The following is a 21,347-nucleotide window of genomic DNA, read 5'->3' as shown; positions in this document are numbered from 1 at the left end:
AGTAAAAAAACTTGATTTATATTTAATCTGTTTTCTTAGAAAGTTAGACTTATGATTTGAATTCGACATTTACATTACTGATAAACATTGGATACAAGCTTGAGCAATTTATCATTATCTGGTTCTTTGATTGCACAATACTGTATGAGGATTGGTTTTATTGAAGAAACTCCCATTCTAAACATGGATAGAACTCTTCAATGTGGAAAATTACAAAATATTGCGATAATAGGAAGCTTTTGTGTAGAGAGTTAATACAAATATTTCAGAACACATGCATATGAAATGATTTGTTGTGTCAGACTTTCTTGAGAGCTCAATCAATGAGTGATGTCTCTATGTTAATCAATATAGTAGTCACAAGGACATCCAAGTAATGAAAAATTGGATGTAAACTTATTCACTGGGTTTTTGGCAGCATAAGCGTTGATGATTTTAAATGTGGCCTATGATGCATATTATTTTGATAGTATGCAGTATTACTGTAATTAGTTGAATCTTGGTGACGATTGATGCAATTTCTTTTTATAGTATGTTTAAAATTATGTTAAGCCAGTATTCCGTGATGAAACACCCTTAACACTTAGGATTTTCTATTCGACATGGTGTTGTCAACATAAACATCGCTGAAGCTTAGATGTTCATTGTGAAGTGTTTTATGTTTAAGAATCAATTATGTTATTTATGTTCTAAATGCAGCTTAACATTGTGCTTTTCAAAATGTGCTGTGTATTGACTTGTCTCTATGGTTTCCAGCATGATCAATCTAACTGTCATTTGAGACTGTGCTCACCAGACATTTTTGTCAGGCAATTATGGAAACCACCCAAAGCCAGTCAACCTACAGTTGGCTGCAGCAATTCAAAGGAGACAGCAGGAAAAATCTGGACAGTACATCTCTGTCATTAGCAGATTGAACACCCAAAGTTAATATGCAAATTGGGAAAAAAAAAATTTCTTCCATTCAATTAAAATAGCTATGATTAAATCCATTATAAAAGCCACTATGATATTTTACTTTTGAATCTTAAAATTTCAGTAGTAAATTTCTGCTGTGACACTTAGTTTGTTTTTGATTTATTTATGTACTCATTAAAATTAGTAAATGGAATATCCTTCCAATTTGGGATCCGGTTTCAACATTTCATACCAGTTAGATACATTATAAAGTGAGGAATAAAATCCCTTTTCCTATATACAGGTAATTACAATATTTCTTAAATTCAGACTAACGAACTTCTGCTGTATGACATTTCCATTTACCATGCCAACTGTCTGACCTAGCTGAGTGAAATTGCCCTTCAACTCAGTTGCATTCAACAGAAATTTGCGAATCTGAAGGGGGTTGCAAATAATTTTCATTAGGACCACCATAGGCATTGGAGAAAGAAAAGTTGTATCAGTCTGGGCAGCATTCAGTCTCAAGAGCCTATAGCCCAAAAATAACCTATTGTAACGTCCTGTGGCAAATATGCACATTTTGATGAATATAATGACGCAAGTTACATAATTGAATGAAACATTCAATTGCTAATGGTTAAATTCATTTGCATTTTTGGTTGAAAATTATATTTGAAATACTTAACTTTTTTTTCAAATCAACTTTGCTTTTGAAGAAAATACTGCAAGAAAATACCATTGTGGATGAAAAACGAGCATTTACCCTTTGTGAAGGCAGGCTTCGCCTGAATACAGTGCAGGAAGTTTTTAACATTTTTGCTGTTGAAATGTTTCATGGTAAGTAGTCTTGGTTTATAAACAGAAAATGTATGATGCCTTCCTGAGGTGACAACAGCAATTTTCGGAATTAGAAGTATTAGGCAAATCCGAGATACAAGATTTTCAGTCCTTAAGTATCATGTGCTAAAACAATAATTTTATAAAAGGTTGGATCTGTCATCCATATGCACTATGTCTTTGTGCATTTATTTTCCAGAGATTACTATATCGTAATTACTGGTACAGCATCAGTCACTTATTTCCCTAACTGGAGAAACCAAGCTAACTTTTTTTTTGTTAATAATGGGAGAAAGCACCAATAGTATGCTGCTAATGAATAACATTTTTGGGTCTTTAAATTATCACAGTAACTTGTTCACGTAGGTTGAAAACTCTTGGCTTGAAGGTAAAAGAAAGTTTGAAGGTTAGGGCCATCACAGAGTGATGCACACTGACTCGACCATTTCCAGTATCTTTATCTGCATGTGGATGGCAGAAATCCTTGTGGGTACAACCACTGGCACTACGATGCTTTATCATCCAATGAGCTGGAGATGAACTGTGACTTGCAACAGGATTCACAGAGTACTAGTCTCCAGATGCGATTAATGGTAGATTTTCAATCATTTCCATTCTTGCCACCAATACTGGAATCATTATGCCGGGTTGTGTGATGAAGTGCTTTTTTATGCCAAAACTTGGGAATCAGACGTTTTCTGCAGCTGTCAAGTGACCTCCGAGGAGGAGGTGGGAAAAAAATTGTCAACCATTTCCTGTGCTATGCCACAGAATGTTAAAGTTTTGAAGATCAAAGATCTATATGGAACTGAAAGCTCCCAAATACGTAATCCAAAACTCATTCAAATAACTTTAGCCAATTTTTTGATCATATGATTTCAAAGCAAGGGGGCATTTTTTTCTAAGGGGAGAGGAGAAAGTTTTAAAAATAGACATACGGGGCAATTTTTTAATGCATGTGTGAATGAACGTCCAGAGGAAGTGGTAGATGTGGGTACAATTACAATGTTTAAAAGACATTTGAAAAGTACATGAATAAGAAATGTTTGGAGGGGTATGGGTCAAGCGCAGGCAGGTGAGATTAGATTAATTTGGGATTATGGTCGGCATAGACTGATTGGACCAAAGGGTCTGTTTCCATGCTGTATCTTAATTTTCAGAGGGATTGTTTTCAAATTTCTAGTCATTTTGTTCGATTTATAATATTTAGCTGTATTTCAATAATTACGCTGTTGAGTTTGAAAAGTGCGCAGGTTGTTGTGTTGTATCTGTTTTTTTTCCATTTTTAAACTCTTAAGAAATACATTTCTGAAAATCTTGTTTGATTTTTAATTTAGAGCAGCTGTTCCAAAGGATGGGTAACTTGTATTATTTAAATTAGAACACTCTAATTATTACATTCCTTTTGTGTGATAAAATAGTTAAAAATAAGTTAGATTCGTAATGTTTCAGTATGCTGTTTAAAATTATATTGTTTGCAGAACCAGATAAAACACAAGTCATTGCAACTACATGAAATTGTATCTTCTAGTTCAGGCAATGTATGTTTATTATGAATAGAAATAGATTCTTGAGATTGTCTTTGGAGATTACTGAGCTAAGGCTGACAATTGAAATCCGATTATGCCCTAATATGTGACATTTATATTTATTCCTGTGACCTCAACAAATAGGACAATTGGTTGATCTAATTTATTTGACAGTTAGTTTTTTAGTGTTTGAATTAAAGGTATTCTCAAGTAGTATACAGAAATTTATAAAACTCCAGGTGAGAAGAATCTGCCACCAATGACTGTATTGAAACATCTTTTGAGAATATTGACAGTTGTCCAAATGCATTTTTAGATAATACTCCCTACTTGATTTTAGTGGTTGTCAGCTATTCCAAGTAACAAATGCAAGTAGTACTGTAGCATCAAGTAATCAAACATTCATTTATGACATACTATTATTCTTCCTTTATTTGGAGCTACCTTTCATGTCAATATCGTTTTCTCAGACTTTTGTTTCTAATTATTTTATTAAACTCTACCTTCTAGTGTTGTTACTTTTATCAATGTAGTGCATGGCTTCCCACATGCAAGATTGGGAACTCAAATGAGGTCGTGAGTTAGGGTCCTGAGCTCCATGGCACCATAGAATTCAGCCTCTTCTTTAACTACCCCCTCCCCTAAACTGCTCTGACATATTTTCTCACCTCCAGCTGTCATAGTGATCTGTGCTCCAAATCCCCTCCCATGCTCTCACTCTCTCAGTTCTCACTGAGGGTTGCACCTGAGGTGGGAAATTCAGTGGGAGAAACTTTGGGAAACATTGAGTATGGCCTCTGCTTTTTCTTTGGTCTTATTTCCTTAAACTCCAATACCTCACATCACAATCTAATTAGATGTTAGAGATTTATTCAAATTTCCTCTATTCCTTGATCCTGGTATTTTGAGTAGGCAGATGGATGTGGGTGAAGACAAAAACAGGTGGAGACCAGGTAAGACCAGTAGCGAGGATCCATGAAAGTACCAACCTAACACTCCTAACAGAAGGAATTCAGTGAAGTTAAATAAATTGTTCAATATGAGAACAGATAGGTAGAGATCTGGACCTTTGTTTAAGGAGATTGCCAGAGCTCTCGGATTATCCTGATGGGTGTTGGTGGTGTCGAAGATTAGACATCCACAGTGAGGAGGAGGCAGTTAGGACCAGGAAATTATAAACTAAGTGATGGTGGGCATCAGAAGAATCACAGATGTAAGCAACAAAGACTCATTTAAAAATACTTTGCAGAAATAAACAATCACACACAATTATTTGATAAACATGTCAAATATTATTGCAGATATTGTATTGTAACTTTCATCTTGAAGTGTTTTGAACTGTTCCAATCTGATGTATTTTAAGTAAATCCAAGCAAAATTACTGAACTGAATACAGTTAGTATATTTGTTGTTTCTAATATACAAAACTATATAATCTTGAATAGTATTGATTACTGACCACTTTTTTTGTTATGTTATATTTCCTTCCATACAATGGGGTGAGTTTAAATTTTTGACTGAATCAGATAGCATTCTGTTAATGGAAAAAAATGTATAATATTAGCAATTGTAATGAAATAGTGGATTCAGGAGAACTTCTTTAGGATTGAAAGTTAGCAATCCCAAGAGAATGAAATAAATATTTATTGGTGCCTATCATACCAATTATTTCCAATATCCTAGTTTTGTTGTTAATTCATATGTGTTCAATTGTAGCATGTTAATCTTTTAACTTTCTTCCTAACTACTTTTGATATCAGTACGAAATGATAGGTTTTGCTTCTTTATCAGTGCCCTTCATGCACCAAATCAATTTTAATCCGGTTGAATCTATTATTCTCCCCCCAAAGCTTTTCTTCTTTGTAGGGTATACATAACATACTACCTTTCTTCATTTTAATTATCCTGTTTTATATAGTTTAATGATTTGGAGGTGCCGGTGTTGACTGGGTGTACAAAGTTAAAAATCACACACACCAGGTCCAACAGGTTTATTTGGAAGCACTAATTCAGGCATTTAATGAAACAGTAATAGAGGGAATGTCTCTGGTGCTGTTTGCATGCTTTCCCTATCCTCATCTCTCCCAGGTTCTCGGTCTTGGGTTTTCCCAGACATGTAGAAATTCGATGGATGCATTAGATTATATTTCTTTCTCTAGTATGTTTGTGTCTTCTATATTGAAGAAAATTGCAAAGATTTTCTACTTTTCTTCATTATTGTCTCTTTCAACAGCGCATATTCAATTATTTAGTTTGCTCCTTGTATTTAAGTATATTTTCTTGTATTCAAATATTTTTGCTGACAAGTTGGTGGTTCTGTTTGTCAGATCTGAAATTTGATAAAATTTTAGTCACTTACCCTAAGAGGTTCAATTACTTCTAACTTCCGAGCTATTAAAATGGATATAATTAGTCTGAATTTGAGGTTCCTGTCATATAATCCATTATTTATCAGCTTGAAAATTATTGTTTGAAGTGTTATCGGTGAACACAACACATCGGAATTAGGTTCTTCTGTCTGCCCTTTTGACAAAAGGAATCAATCCATTTTATTATTTTCATCGAGTATTCCCAGTTAATCTCGTTATTGCAACATTGTTGACATACAATTGTATAGTTTCATCACAAAAAAAGTATGGTCTCTCATGTCATAAATAATTTGCTAGTGTAATCCTTTTATTTTGGATTCAGCTAAAAATTAAAATTTTACTTTCCTTTCAGATTCACAAATTCTTTAGCATGCTTGATGTCTTGAGGAGACAAAGATAATCTGCCTGACGTAAACAAACTATGTCTTAATGTACAAGCTTTTGGCTCGTAAAAGAAACAAAAATAAGAGGGGATAGATTTAAAGTGATGTGCAAATGAAACAAGAGTGACGTGAGAAACCCTTTCACGCAGTGAGTTGTTAGAGTATGGAATGCACTGCCTGGAAATATTAGATTAGATTAGATTCCGTACAGTGTGGAAACAGGCCATTCGGCCCAACAAGTCCACACCAACCCTCCAAAGAGCAACCCAGACCCATTCCCCTACATTTACCCCTGACTAATGCATCTAACACTACGGGCAATTTAGCATGACCAATTCACCGAACCTGTACATTTTTGGACTGTGGGAGGAAACTGGAGCACCCGGAGGAAATCCACGCAGACACGGGGAGAATGTGCAAACTCCACACAGACAGTCACCTGAGGCAGGAATTGAACCTGGGACCCTGGTGCTGTGAGGCAGCAGTGCTAACCACTGTGCCACTCCCAATATATGGTGGAGGTGGGTTCATTCAAGACATTCAAGAGAGCATTGGAATTTTTTTTTTGGATCGTAATGGTGTGCAGGGATATGGCGAAAAGATATGAGATTGGTATTAGATGATAAGACCACCAGATTAAGTAATGGAGATGGTGCAGACATGATAGGTTCCTTCCACACCATAGTCTCCTTCTACACCACAATGATTCTGTAAAATAACCCTGAGATTCTGAAGTGTCTGCACAACTTCTAAAATACCAATTTTTGCTTCTGCTCCAGTTGCTTCTGGTTCAGACATTTTACTCCTCATGCCTCCAGCATTTAACTAAACGTTGTACTTTTGTGTATGATTTTTAGTCCCTTTTTCAAAAGATTACAAATGTTATTTATTGGCTCATGTTTTCTGTTCAATCTCAATTTTTCCATCATCTTATGATTGAACCTGACTCCTCACTGATCCAAATTTTTAATTCCTATCTGGCAACGGAGGAGATGCCAGAGGATTGGAGAACAGCTAATTTGGTTCTGATATTTAAGGACGATTTTAGAGGTAAGACAGAGAACTATAGACTAGTGAGTCTCTTGTCAGTAATAAGGAAACTGTTGGAGAAAATTCAGAAGGAGAGCATCTATCTCCAATTGGAGAGGCAAGGCTTGATCAAGGATAGTCAACATGGCTTCATCAGAGGAAGGTCATGCTGAACAAATTTAACTGAATGTTTTGTGAAGGTGACCAGGCATGACGATGAGGGGAGTGTAGTTGATGTAGTTTATATGGATTTCAGCAAAGCCTTTGATCAGGTCCCACATAGGAGACTTATCAAGAAGACAAATCCACATGGGATACAGGGTAATTGACTCAGTTGTAGGAGACAGAGGATGATGACCGAAGGCTGTTCTAATGATTAAGTCAGTGTCCAGTGGTGCACCACAGGGGTCTGTGCTGGGTCTCCTATTATTCATCATTTATATAAATGACATAGTTGATTGTGTCAGATGTTGGATTAATAAATTTGCAGATGACAGAGATTGGTCTGGTGGTTAAGAGTAAGGTTGAGTATCCTGGGCTACAAGAAGGTATAAATGGGATGGTCAAACAGATCAATGTGCAGATGGAATTGAACCCTGCAAAGTGTGAGGTGATGAACTTTGATAAGAATAGTTTAACAAGAAAGTATTTAAAAGAACAGCTTGACACTAGGTTGTTCTGTGGAACAAAGGAACCTTGGTGTGTTTGTCCTTAGATCTCTGAAGGCAGAAAATCAAGTTAGCAGGGTAGTGAGAAAGGCATATGGGACACTTGCATTTCTCAATTGCGGCATAGGTGACAAAAGCAGGGAAGCCATGATGGAGTTGTGTAGAATTTTGGTGAGACCACAGCTAGAGTACTATGTGCAGTTCTGGTCACCACGTTACAGGAAGGATGTGATTGCACTGGAGGGCGTGCAAAGGAGATTCACCCAGATGTTATCTGGAATGGAAACATTAAGTTATGAGGAAAGGTTAGGTAGACTTGGGCTGTTTTTCTTGGAGCAGGGAAGACCAAGGGGTGATCTAATTGAGGTGCAATGAGATTATGAGGGGCGTGGAGAGAGTGGATAAGGAGCAGCTGTTCCGTAGTTGAAGGGGTCAGTCACGAGGGGACATGGGTTCAAGCTGAGATGTAGGAGGTTTAATGTAGTTGTGAGGAAAAATGATTTTACGCAGAAGGTGGGGATGGTCTGGAATGCTGTGCATAGGAGGATGGTAGAGGTGAGTTGCCTCACATCCTTTACAAAGTACCTGGATGAGCACTTGGCATATCTTAACATTCAGGGTCAAGTGCTGGTAGATGGGATTAGATAGAAGGTCAGGTGGTTCTTATGTGTCGATGCACAATTTGATGGGTTGAAGGATCTCTTGTCCACTGTGTGATTCCAAGTACTTTAAATTCACGTTGTTCTGACTCCGTTTACCTTTCCAAATTAATTTAAAATGAACCTTGTTTAAAAGAAATTTGATTAGTTTTGCTTAATCTAGCTAACAGTTATGATCTTACCTTAGCTAGCAATTCTCAGCAATTCAAACAAAAGCTATTTCACCTTTTCGAAGCAGCAGTAAAAGGTAATCTCACTGATTGATTGTGTTATATGATTGTCAGGGTAATCTTGAAGTTAAAATTAGTTCAGGATTTTTGCTTCAGCTAGTTTGAACTTCCAGGAATACATTTTCTTTTATCAGGTACCATATGCAAACTTAACTTGATCCACTTTATTTAGTAAAGAAATTGAAAAGATAAAAAAAGTGCCTGGCATTTAATGTGGAAATGGTTAGTTATTGGAAAATTGTGTCATAGTGTAACTGCTTACTAAAGATTGATGAAATTAATTCTCACATTGACTTACAATGGAAATACTTTGGAGATCTGTATTAAATTCAACAAGTAGAAAGCAGTATTTAAAATTTAAGTGAAATCACAAGGAGCCATATTCAAGAATGTTCAACATAGTCCAATCTTTCTTTTTCCTGGTGAGATGCACAAAAATATATTTGAGCCAAAGTAAGCCTTAAAATTTCACTTGACTGAAGAACTGTTCTATTATCTGAGCTGCTGTCCCCAAATTCAGTTACAGTTTGTGCTTAGCTGAGTCATCAAAAAGTGTACTGTAGTTGGCCACATCCTCCCTGTGCTACACCCTCTGTGGAAGAGACCGTACCTTTCTGCATTCCATTTCTTTTCCTCCGTGTTTTGTTGCTTTTCCAAAATTATGCATTCGCATTTTGCATTTATTCTCCTCTCTCAACTTCTGCAAATAATTCTACAAATTGAAGCTGATGAGATTTAATTAATACATTTTTAAACAATTACAGCAAATGGTGGGATGGCCTGTATTTTTACCCTTTGCTGAGTCTCTCTTTCATATTTTTATACTTCTCTCCACTTCTGCAGATTGACTTCATCTTCCATAAGTCATGTTTCATGGTCTGCAATCATTCTTGTGTTGAAATCTCCTGGTGGGTAGTAATATTCTGACTTAGTGATCCTGCTGATAGCCAGATGAAGTTTTTGTTAGAACTGTTTCTTTGCCTTTGGTGCAGTATAACATTTGGAGCATAGATACAATGAGGTTAACTGTTTGAGCTGAGAGTTAGGTAGAGGGAACTTGTTCTGAAATATTTTTGTGATTTCATCAATTAGCATGGTGAGTTCCTTACAGTGACATGTACACCTTGCTCACATTTGCTCTGAATACTCCCTTTGTCAGATGATCATGTAATAGTTTTTGTTTAATCTGTTTTCATCCAGCCTGGTCTTTTATAATGAAGCTTTGTCGATGGTCCCCCTGTCAGGTTCCATCTCAACCAGGGGGATCTTACGTGTGTTATTGACCAGCTGCAAGCCATCTATCAGTCAGTGTTACTTGCATGATCAGAATGTTTCAACTTGCCAATCAAAAGGTTGGCGGCATCTTTTTGTTTTGTTTGCCTGGTACAATGAATTCTGCCCATTGGTTGAACAAACACTATAAGCTAAGAGTACCCAATGAAACACATGGACTGTGGTGGGTCAGCAGCTTTCTATTTGAGGCCTGCCCAAATGAAGTGAGCAATGACTGACCATTAGGATATAATTGTACCTCCCAGCAAAGGAGGCAGTATGTAACACCCTTTTTACCTTCCAATCGACTTACCATGCATTACTACTTTCTCCTGTTTTGTGTTAATACTCTGCAGCAAAATTGGAATCTCCTTTCCGGGGCACAAACCTAGATATGAGTTAATGATACCCTGCCCAAACATCAGTGTCCCCTTCACAACCTCTGTGTTTTGAGTTTCTTTATGTCAACCTGAGGAGGTCCAACAGATGACTTGCTGTATACTTATAGAGCGAAACACATTGGTTGTCTTTTCTGAATTGCTGCTAGCCAGCAATTTAGACTGAAAATGAGAATTAAACAAACACACAAAAGCATCAAACTTTTTTTTTTAACCTAAGCACTAGATGCACCACATCTGATAGACACAGGTTTGATTAGCTCAGTTATTTAAATGACTCATGGACAGATCAGAATAGCACTGGTAGTGTACTGATCCTGGCTGATGTGAACCTAGTCTTCTACTGAAAATGGAAAGCAATGGCACAATATCACTGATAAAATGGATGCCTCAGTGGACAGTGCACCAACAACCTGCCTTTGTACTGAACACACTTTAATAGATTGCACAGCTGACAAAAAAAGCAATTTTTATTAAAAACCAGGTGAAAGAAAATGGCACATTGTAATTATGCTTAACACCATTCATTTCAAAATAATGAAGTTAAGAATTTATTAGCAGTCCTGTAAGGTATAAGCTTGGACATACAGGTGTTGAAAAGCATTGACCTAAGAAATGAACTTACTGGTAATGTTCATTAACCTTATTCTCCAATACACACATTGATTCCAGTGTGAGATGATAATTGTCCCAGGAATGGAGATCCCTAACTCTACTTTCATGCTGGCTGATCTTCATAGTTGTACAAGGGGTAAATCAAGAAGGAAACTGAAAACGTGTTTATATCCTGATTTATGTACATACCAGTTTCTTGAGTGGTGGGACAGCTGCAGGTGTCAGACTACACTAGAGTCACACCACCACTTGGATGATTATGGCTGCAGGCAACTTATGTGCAGTAGTTTTGGATTGAGCATCATGATAACTTAAAACATTAAATCAAAGGCAACAATATTAATTCACTGTGAAATTGATAATATTAGAATACCATAAGCCAGTCATGTATAATGTTTTGTTTGCAATGTTTGGCACCAGACCAACTAGGAAAAAAAATAGAGATTGAAAGAAAGTTTATAATGAAGTTATATTGTAGGAACTAGGATCATCACAGGTCCATTTTTGACCTTTTTTGTTTCAAACATTACTTACTTAATAGCCATTAAGCAATTAAAGATTATTTGGTACTGTTTCGAATAGCATCTTGTAAGTAATCTTTTTATTTTCACTTGTAGGTTCTAACTGGATTGTTCTAACAGCAGATGATGATGGATTTGCTCCATTAATGTTCAAACCAAATCAGGAAATTATTATTCGTGATGGGAGGCTAAACACAGGATCTATAGAATTCCCACCACCTCCGTCTCCAACCGACAGTATCAGTTTGGAAACTCAGAGAACAATGTGACCTGTGCTGCATGTGGTCAGAATGTAGTGAAATACTTTGTTTAGTTTAGCTATTATGTATTGTGTTCACATTTGAGCAAATTAATAATGAAGTAATTTGAATTTATATGGCAAGGTGGCTGATCATAAAGTGTTCGTTAATTTTGCTGGAGTCTGCATTGGAAATGGAAACATAGGAGAAGGACATTCAGGTCTTCAAGACTGTTCTGTCAATCAATGGCTTAATTGTCTTCTAAATGCATAGGGCATGGATAGGGTAAAAAGGCAAAGTCTTTTCCCTGGGGTTGGGGAGCCCAGAACCAGAGGGCATAGGTTTAGGATGAGAGGGGAAAGATATAAAAGAGACCTAAAGGGCAGCGTTTTCACACAGGGGGTGGTGTGTGTATGGAATGAGCTGCCAGAGGGAGTGGTGGAGCCTGGTACAATTGCAACATTTAAAAGGCATTTGGATGGGTCTATGAATAGGAAGGATTTGAAGATATATGGGCCGGGTGCTGGCAGGTGGGACTAGATTGTGTTGGGATATCTAGTCAGCACGGATGGGTTGGACCGAAGAGTCTGTTTCTGTGCTGTACATTTCTATGACTCTATGCGTTTTTGATGCATATCCTTTTAAAGCGTTGGCTAGAAAAAAAGATCTGTCAGTCTGGAATTTAACAATATTAATTGACCGAGCATCATCATCTTATGGGAGAAAAATTCCAAACTACTATCACTCTTTGCACAAAGAGATGTTTCCTAATTCATCTTCTGAATAGCATGGTGATTATTTTATAGTTATATCCCTTTGTCCTAATTGCTGTACCAGCTGAAAAGGTTTCCCATTAACCACCTGATCAATTCCTTTCACATTCTCAAAAACTCAATCAAATCACTCCATTACTTTCTTTAGTCATGACAGAAGCTTCCCGAGTTACTAGCCTTTATTCTAGAGCAATTCAAGTAACGCAAGGTTTTTCACAGAAATTTATAAAGCAAAGTGACATAACAAACCATATGATAAGCCAGATGACCAAAAGCATGGTAACATCCTGAGTTTTGAGGAGTTTCTTAATGATGATGGTGAGGTGGAGAAGGATTTCCTGAGCTTAGGGCCTACATAGTTGAAAGTTTAGCCACTATGGCTGAAAATTGAAAATGCTTAAGGAGTCTGAATTAGATCAGTGCAGATATGTTAAAGGATTAGGGGATAGGTGGAGCTAATGAAGTCCCAAGATGGTACAGAGTTGGCAATAGTACATGACATGCATATGTGGTCAGTTCATCTTTGGGTCAAATATAAAATAAGGTTGCAGATTGTGTCAGAAGTTGCCCGGAGAAGTGATGAGTGCCATCAACATATGTGTGAAAATCCACGCTGTGCTTTCAGAAGATGTCACTGATGGGCATTGCAGATGCAAAATAATAGGTGGCCAAGGATGGATCATTAAGGGACATCGGAAGTCATGCTGAAACAGCAGAAAGCGATACCTTTGCTAGTGTTATTCGAACTATGATTTGGATGGGTAAAAATGAAGCCAGATGAGTTCTTTGCATTTGAACGACAGTGGGGAGGTGTTGGAGGTGTGTCATATGATCAACAGTATCAAAGCCAGCAGACATGTCCAGAAAGACAAGAAGGAAATGTTTACCATTGTCACAGTGTTACAGGGTATCATTTGTCACGTGATAAGAGCTGTTTCAGTAATGTGCCATGGCAGAAACCTGACTGGAGGGATTGAAACATGGAGATTTTGGGAAATTCTACGAAAATAAAATGTTTTTTTAAAAGCACTGGTTGGAAAAACTCAGGCCTGGCAGCATCTGTGAAGAGAGAAAAACAAAATTAGTGTTTCAAGTCCAGTATGACTGCTCATTGAAACCAAAGAAGAACCAGGAGACTTGAAGTGTTAACTCTTTTCAATTCTCCACAGATGCTGCTGAACCTACTGAGTTTCTCCAGGACTGTATTTTTATTTGATATTTCCAACATTCTCAGTACTTTGTTTTTTGTGCTGATTTTCTGCAAATGTCATTTCTTGAGTGGAAGTTTAGCAAAATTAAGTGTTTTTAAGAAATAACTTTGTTTATTTTGATAGCTATCCTGTAAAACGCAGTACCGATTTCACTTTTGAAGAAAAGGTTTTGTTAGAATAATTTATTCATTTTTTTGTTTAGATATTTACAGCAGCAATTTATTACATTAAAGGAGTTTTTAATATATATATATATAAACACATATGTGTATGTGTGTGAAATATCTGAATGCACTTGAGAGGATCATTGGAAAACAAAATCTGACCCTTAAACACTTAGGCGAAATCGGGTCAGAAAATCAAAATCTAGGTCAAAGAGCTAGGTTTGAAGGAATTTCTTAAAGAATGAAAGTGAAGTGGAGAGGCAGAGAGGACAGTTTAATGCAGAGGCTTAGGTAACTCACTGCATGCCCACTACTGGTGGATTGACTAAAATCAGGGATTTTAGAAGGGCTTATGCCCGAAACGTCGATTCTCCTGTTCCCTGGATGCTGCCTGACCTGCTGCGCTGTTCCAGCAACACATTTTCAGCTAAAATCAGGGATACACTAGAGAACTGAATTGAAAGGAGCACAGATATCTCAGCAGGAAATGGGATTGGAGGAAAGTTTTGAGAAAGTATGGGGTGAAATCATGGAGGGATTAGAATTTTGGGTCAGAATTTTAAAATCTAGGCACTTTCACTGTGAGCCAATGTTACATTAATCAGACTACTTATATGAGCTGTTCAGATTTTGAAACCATGGATGCCTTTGTCTTGCATGCTACTCAGTTGTTGTCAACATTGTAATTTTCTGAATTACCGCAATTTTAGTTTAAAACAACTTTCCATCTCGGCTGCCTTCAAAACTCAAGGAAGCCACGCCAGCATCTAAAATTGAAATATCAAAAGATCACAGTGGGATTGGCCATTTTTATGCTTGCCAACCTATAATTTCCTGTCCATTTATTTAACAAGCAGAGAACTGCAGTTGACAAATGTTAAGAAGCTGAAAATTGCAGCCCTCCTGGAGGACAACTGATCACTGATATTCTTGTAGTAACAGGAAGATTGAAGTATTACTGGAGATAAAGAAACAAATCAACAGCTTTGAACAGTAATCATTTGAATTATTTTCTCATTGTCTTGTAGATGTTGTAGAGATTCCTGCAGCAAAATCTTTTATAAGAGATCACCTATGTCTAAGTATCATAAATCTTGGAAGTCTGACATTTATATATGTGAAGTAACTTGAAAGTTGGGGGTGAGGTTTGGAGCAGATTGTTTTGTGTGCGAAGTCTTCAGAATGATTTCAAGACTCACTTAGCTATTTTTCCCCTTTTTTTAGAGTTATATTAACTGATGATAAACTGTATTTCTTTGCATTGGAAAGAACAAGAATATGAAATTAACAAGAAGTATGAGAAATGTAAGGAGGTTTTAAATCTGATATTCATATTATCACCAATAAAATCAATGAAGCAATTCGTATTGTCAGTCCAATATCATATTGTTAAGGAAATGCTTTTCAAATTTAAAGACAGCAGACTAGGTTACATGCTATTGCATCTTCGTCTGGGAGCATATTAGCTCATCACAATGATTTTCTGGCTAGTTTTCTCATATTGAGTCATTTAAATAATTGAAGTGGACTCCCGATTTCTGACGTAAAGTCTGTTTTTAGAAGGATCAAAGATCAATTATTCCCAGGCATGGTTCTTTCCATAACTTAGCCAGCAGTTTTTTTTAAAACTCTTTTTCAATGAATGACTTTTTTCCTTCATAGGTTTTAAGTAGTCCATCTGATACTATACCAGCTGGATACACCAGCATTAATGTTGTCCAGTTTTACTATGATGCAGATAACTAATGCATCAGGTGACATTTCATGTAATTTGTGTCACGTTTGGAAATTCTCTTGAGTATTTGGGTGGATGTTTTCTACGCGTCCCATTAGTTTTGGCAGAACATCCGAAGAGTTTGACATGCCAGTGGGAAATACTGGCAACAGCTGTTGTACCCACATCTGGAGTTACCTCAACTGCTTGGTATATTTTCCAGTTGATGTTACGCGAGTCTATTTGCATACCATTTATAAGAAATAGTGACTGACAATGTAAAACAGATTATTTTACCCAAAGCTTTCAGTCTCCTGTTATGAAGTATTTTCTGTGATCTTTTAAGTTGCCTGTTTAAAATGAATTACATTAATATCTACACTTTTAATTACCAATAATAGCTTTGAGCAGAGAATTGTATCAAGAAACCTCTGGGAAATCTCATCTTGTGTATTACATACTTCAAAGAAAACCTTAAATATTGAACAATTCTGTAAATTGAAAGATCACTTAATATTGCATTTTTTTGTTTTATTTTGCTAACCTAAGTGGAAGCTATATATAAAAACATTTGGTTTGTTTCTCAGGCTAAACTGTAGACAATAGAGTTGATTTGCAGTGTACCTAATAGCAAGAGGGATCCTTTCCCACTACTAGTTTACCTTGTTAAATTACCTTTATTTTACTTTTTCCTGGGAGGTCGCCACACTATTAAGTGGACAAAATACCTGTTGCTGAAGTATTTCTGAGATGGCTGTTCAAAACAGGAAGTTGGTGTTTAAGCTTTGGAGGTAGCAAGTCAAGACCTTCTGTTTGTTGGTCAGAAACCATGGTGAACTATTTCTGTCAATAGTTTCATGCTAATGTTCATATTTTAACACTTTGTTTCTGTATTTCTAAACCTGAAACATCAAATTTTACTATTGATATGGGTGGTTGGGGACTAGTTAGCTCACTTGTCTATGGGCAAGTATGTGAATCAAGTTCGTGTCACCATCATGGGGTTTGTTCCCCCTTCTAATGAAGTTTGGCCCTCAGTGTGCCTCCTCACCTCATCCGTAACAAAATCATTGGGGAATAATCATCAGAGATTTGCAGAATTTCTGCAGAACAAAACAATTAAAATGCATTGTTAGAGACATTAGAGCTTATTGATATTCATTTTTCAAAGCTATAAAATTGTTTGTCTAAACAACTAAGATTTGTGATTTTTGAGAGGATTTGTAGCTCAGGTTGAGGTTCAGATTGTACGTTTGCTCGTTGAGCTGGTTAGAAGTTTCGTCTCCATGCTAGGTGACATCATCAGTGAGCTTCCGTTGAAGCGCTGGTGTTTTGTCTCTCTTTCTATTTAAGTGTTTTCATCTGTTAAGATGGGTGATACCATTTCCGGTTCTTTTGGTCAGAGGTTGGTAAATGGGGTCCAAATTGATGTGTTGGTTGATGGAGTTCCGTTTCGAATGCCAAGTCTATTGGAATTCTTGTACGTGGCTATGTTTAGCCTGTCCTCGGATGGATGTGTTGCCCTGTCGAAGTGTACAGAGTAGCAAAGGAACTTGGCTATAAACTGAAATACCTGGTAGAAGACTCATGCCACTCCATCCACTCCACCCAAGAATTCTTGAACATCATCAAAGGCACCAAGGTAGAAGATAACAAAATCATGGTCTCCTTTGATGCAACAACCCTATTCACATGAATTAACATCAGCCTGGCCAAAGAAACACTGGACTCACTGCTAGCCGAGGTAAAAACAATGACTGCAGATGCTGGAAACCAGATTCTGAATCAGTGGTGCTGGAAGAGCACAGCAGTTCAGGCAGCATCCAACGAGCAGCGAAATCGACGTTTCGGGCAAAAGCCCTTCATCAGGAATAAAGGCAGTGAGCCTGAAGCGTGGAGAGCTAAGCTAAGGGAGGGTGGGGGTGGGGAGAGAGTAGCATAGAGTACAATGGGTGAGTGAGGGAGGAGATGAAGGTGATAGGTCAGGAGGGAGAAGGTGGAGTGGATAGGTGGAAAAGGAGCTAGGCAGGTTGGACAAGTCCGGACAAGTCATGGGGACAGTGCTGAGCTAAACTTCAACAGCTTCCTCATTTCCCCTTCCCCCACCTCATCCTAGTTTCAAACTTCCAGCGCCGCACTGTCCCCATGACTTGTCCGGACTTGTCCTACCTGCCTAGCTCCTTTTCCACCTATCCACTCCACCCTCTCCTCCCTGACCTATCACCTTCATCTCCTCACCCATTGTACTCTATGCTACTCTCTCCCCACCCCCACCCTCCCCTAGCTTATCTCTCCACGCTTCAGTCTCACTGCCTTTATTCCTGATGAAGGGCTTTTGCCCGAAACGTCGATATCACTGCTAGCCGAACCAAGGACTTAAACACCAGACAGCACCAACTCCATCAGCAAGGACAGCATCCTAAAGCTAGTAGTCATTTGTCTCACTACCCACTTCACCTTCAATGTGGGATTTTAAAGAGAATTTAAGGGTTATTGCAGATTGTACCTGCCATAAATGCTGTTGGATGCGAATCTTATCAGATCAAGTGGATCGGTTGGAGAGACAGATAGAAGCGATGAGGAATTTGCAACAGCAACTGTATGTGATGAATGGCAGTTATAGGAAGGATGGATGGGTTAACTCCAGGAAGGGCAAGAGAGGTCGGCACCTTGGGCAGGAATCTTTTGTGGATATACCCATTTCAAACAGGTATGCTGTTTTGGAAAATATAGGGGGTGATGGATTCTCAGGGGAACGTAGCACGAACAGCCAAGTGTCTGGTATTGAGACTGGCTCTAATGCAATGAGGGGTACGTCGGCTTCCAAGAGATCAATTGTTTTAGGGGATTTAGTCAGAGGTACAGACAGATGTTTCTGTGGTGAGCAGAGAAAAAGCAGAATGGTGTGTTGTTTCCTTGGTGCCAGGATCAAGGATGTCTCAGAGGGTGCAGAATGTTCGCTCAGGGGAGAGGGGCCAGCAGGAGGTCATTGTCCACATTGGAACCAACGACATTGGAGTGGAAAAGGTTGAGACTCTGAAGGGTGACTACAGAGAGGCAAAAATTTAAAAAGGAGGTCCTCAAGGGTAGTAATATCTGGATTACTCCTGGTGCTATGAGCTAGTGAGGGCAGGAATAGGAGGATAGAGCAGATGAATGCATGGCTGAGGAGCTGGTGTATGGGAGAAGGATTCACATTTTTGCATCATTGGAATCTCTTTTGGGGTAGAAGGGACCTGTACAAGAATGGATTGTACCTAAATTGGAAGGGGACTAATATACTAGTAGGGAAACTTGCTAGAACTGCTTGGGAGGATTTAAACTAGTAAGGTGGGGGGGTGGGATCTAGGGAGATAGTGAGGAAAGAGATCGATCTGAGACGGGTACAGCTGAGAACAGAAGTGAGTCAAACAGTCAGGGCAGGCAGGGACAAGGTAGGACTAGTAAATTGAACTGCATTTATTTCAATGCAAGAGGCCTAACAGGGAAGGCAGATGAACTCAGGGCATGGTTAGGAACATGGGACTAGGATATCATAGCAATTATGGAAAGATGGCTCAGGGTTGGGCAGGACTGGCAGCTTAATGTTCCAGGATACAACTGCTACAGGGAGGATAGAAAGGGAGGCAAGAGAGGAGGGGGAGTGGCATTTTTGCTCAGGGATAGAATTACAGCTGTGCTGAGGGAGGATATTCCTGGAAATACATCCAGAGAAGTTATTTGGGTGGAACTGAGAAATAAGAAAGGGATGATAACCTTATTGGGATTGTATTACAGACCCCCCAATAGTCAGAGGGAAATTGAGAAACAAACTTGTAAGGAGATCTCCGCTATCTGTAAGAATAATAGGGTAGTTATGGTAGGGGATTTTAACTTTCCAAACATCGACTGGGACTACCATAGTGTTAAAGGTTTAGATGGAGAGGAATTTCTTAAGTGTGTACAAGATAATTTTCTGATTCAGTATGTGGATGTACCAACTAAAGAAGGTGCAAAACTTGACCTACTCTTGAGAAGTAAGGCAGGGCAGGTGACTGAGGTGTCAGTGGGGGAGCACTTTGGGGCCAGCGACCATAATTCTATTCGTTTTAAAATAGTGATGGAAAATGATAGACCAAAGTTGAAGTTCCAAATTGGAGAAAGGCCAATTTTGACGGTATTAGGCAAGAACTTTCGAAAGCTGATTGGAGGCAGATGTTCGTGGGAAAATGGGAAGCCTTCAGGAATGAGATAACAAGAATCCAGAGAATGTATATTCCTGAAAGGGAAGGCTGGTAGGTATAGGGAATGCTGGATGACTAAAGAAATTGAGGGTTTGGTTAAGAAAAAGAAGGAAGCATATGTCAGGTACAGACAGGATAGATCGAGTGAATCCTTAGAAGAGTATAAAGAAAGTAGGAGTATACTTAAGAGGGAAATCAGGAGGGCAAAACGGGGACATGAGATAGCAAATAGAATTGAGGAGAATCCAAAGGGTTTTTACAAATATATTAAGGACAAAAGGGTAACGAGGGAGAGAATAGGGCCCCTCAAAGATCAGCAAGGTGGCCTTTGTGTGGAGCAACAGAAAATGGGGGGATACTAAATGAATATTTTGCATCAGTATTTACTGTGGAAAAGGACATGGAAGATATAGACTGCAGGGAAATAGATGGTGACATCTTGCAAAATGTCCAGATTACAGAGGAGGAAGTGCTGGATGTCTTGAAACAATTAAAGGTGGATAAATCCCCAGGATCTGATCAGGTGTACCTGAGAACTCTGTGGGAAGCTAGAGAAGTGATTGCTGGGCCTTTTGCTGAGATATTTGTATCATCGATAGTCACAGCTGAGGTGCCAGAAGACTGGAGGTTGGCAAACGTGGTGCCACTGTTTAAGAAGGGCGGTAAAGACAAGCCAGGGAATTATAGACTGGTGACCCTGACCTTGGTGGTCGGCAAGTTGTTGGAGGGAATCCTGAGGGTCAGGATGTACATGTATTTGGAAAGGCAAAGACTGATTCGGGATAGTCACTATGGAAATCATGTGCGTGGGAAATAATGTCTCACAAACTTGATTGAGTTTCTTGAAGAAGTAACAAAGAGGATTGATGAGGGCAGAGCAGTAGATGTGATCTATATGGACTTCAGTAAGGCGTTCGACAAGATTCCCCATGGGAGACTGATTAGCAAGGTTAGATCTCATGGAATACAGGGAGAACTAGCTATTTGGATACAGAACTGGCTCAAAGGTAGAAGACAGAGGGTGGTGGTGGAGGGTTTTTCAGACTGGAGGCCGGTGATCAGTGGAGTGGCGCAAGGATCGGTGCTGGGCCCTCTACTTTTTGTCATTTACATAAATGATTTGGATGCGAGCATAAGAGGTACAGTTAGTAAGTTTGCAGATGACACCAAAATTGGAGGTGTAGTGGACAGTGAAGAGGTTACAACAGGTTCTGGACCAGATGGGCCAATGGGCTGAGATGTGGCAGATGGAGTTTAATTCAGACAAATGCGAGATGCTGCATTTTGGGAAAGCAAATCTTAGCAGGACTTATACACTTAATGGTAAGGTCCTAGGGAGTGTTGCTGAACAAAGAGACCTTGGAGTGCAGGTTCATAGCTCCTTGAAAATAGAGTCGCAGGTAGATAAGATAGTGAAGATGGTGTTTGGTATGCTTTCCTTTATGGGTCAGAGTATTGAGTACAGGAGTTGGGAGGTCATGTTGCGGCTGTACAGGATATTGGTTAGGCCACTGTTGGAATATTGCGTGCAATTCTGGTCTCCTTCCTATTGGAAAGATGTTGGGAAACTTGAAAGGGTTCAGAAAAGATTACAAGGATGTTGCCAGGGTTGG

At 38.5% G+C, this 21,347-nt stretch overlaps 1 protein-coding gene across 5 annotated transcripts in view; it reads left to right on the top strand.

Moving 5' to 3' along the window:
- The window catches only part of wdcp (WD repeat and coiled coil containing), a 98,609-nt gene that overhangs the window by 7,832 nt on the left and 69,430 nt on the right, over nt 1–21,347 (top strand). For 2 of the 5 annotated variants that reach the window (XM_087977422.1, XM_043676992.2), the window contains exons 3-4: nt 1,617–1,737; nt 11,507–15,158. In XM_087977422.1, the coding sequence (XP_087833548.1) occupies nt 1,617–1,737; nt 11,507–11,679 (294 nt within the window). In that variant the 3' untranslated portion in view covers nt 11,680–15,158. Of the gene's footprint in view, nt 1–1,616; nt 1,738–11,506; nt 15,159–21,347 lie in introns of those variants that run through there. The other 3 variants (XM_043677002.2, XR_015752361.1, XM_087977438.1) reach the window with 3 other exon arrangements.

Source organism: Chiloscyllium plagiosum, unplaced genomic scaffold (assembly GCF_037043375.1).
Source record: "Chiloscyllium plagiosum isolate Xiang-an unplaced genomic scaffold, Cpla_swu_hap1 HiC_scaffold_3, whole genome shotgun sequence".
In the NCBI taxonomy this organism is placed as follows: Eukaryota; Metazoa; Chordata; class Chondrichthyes; order Orectolobiformes; family Hemiscylliidae; genus Chiloscyllium; species Chiloscyllium plagiosum.
This window is presented reverse-complemented; position numbering and strand designations above follow the sequence as displayed.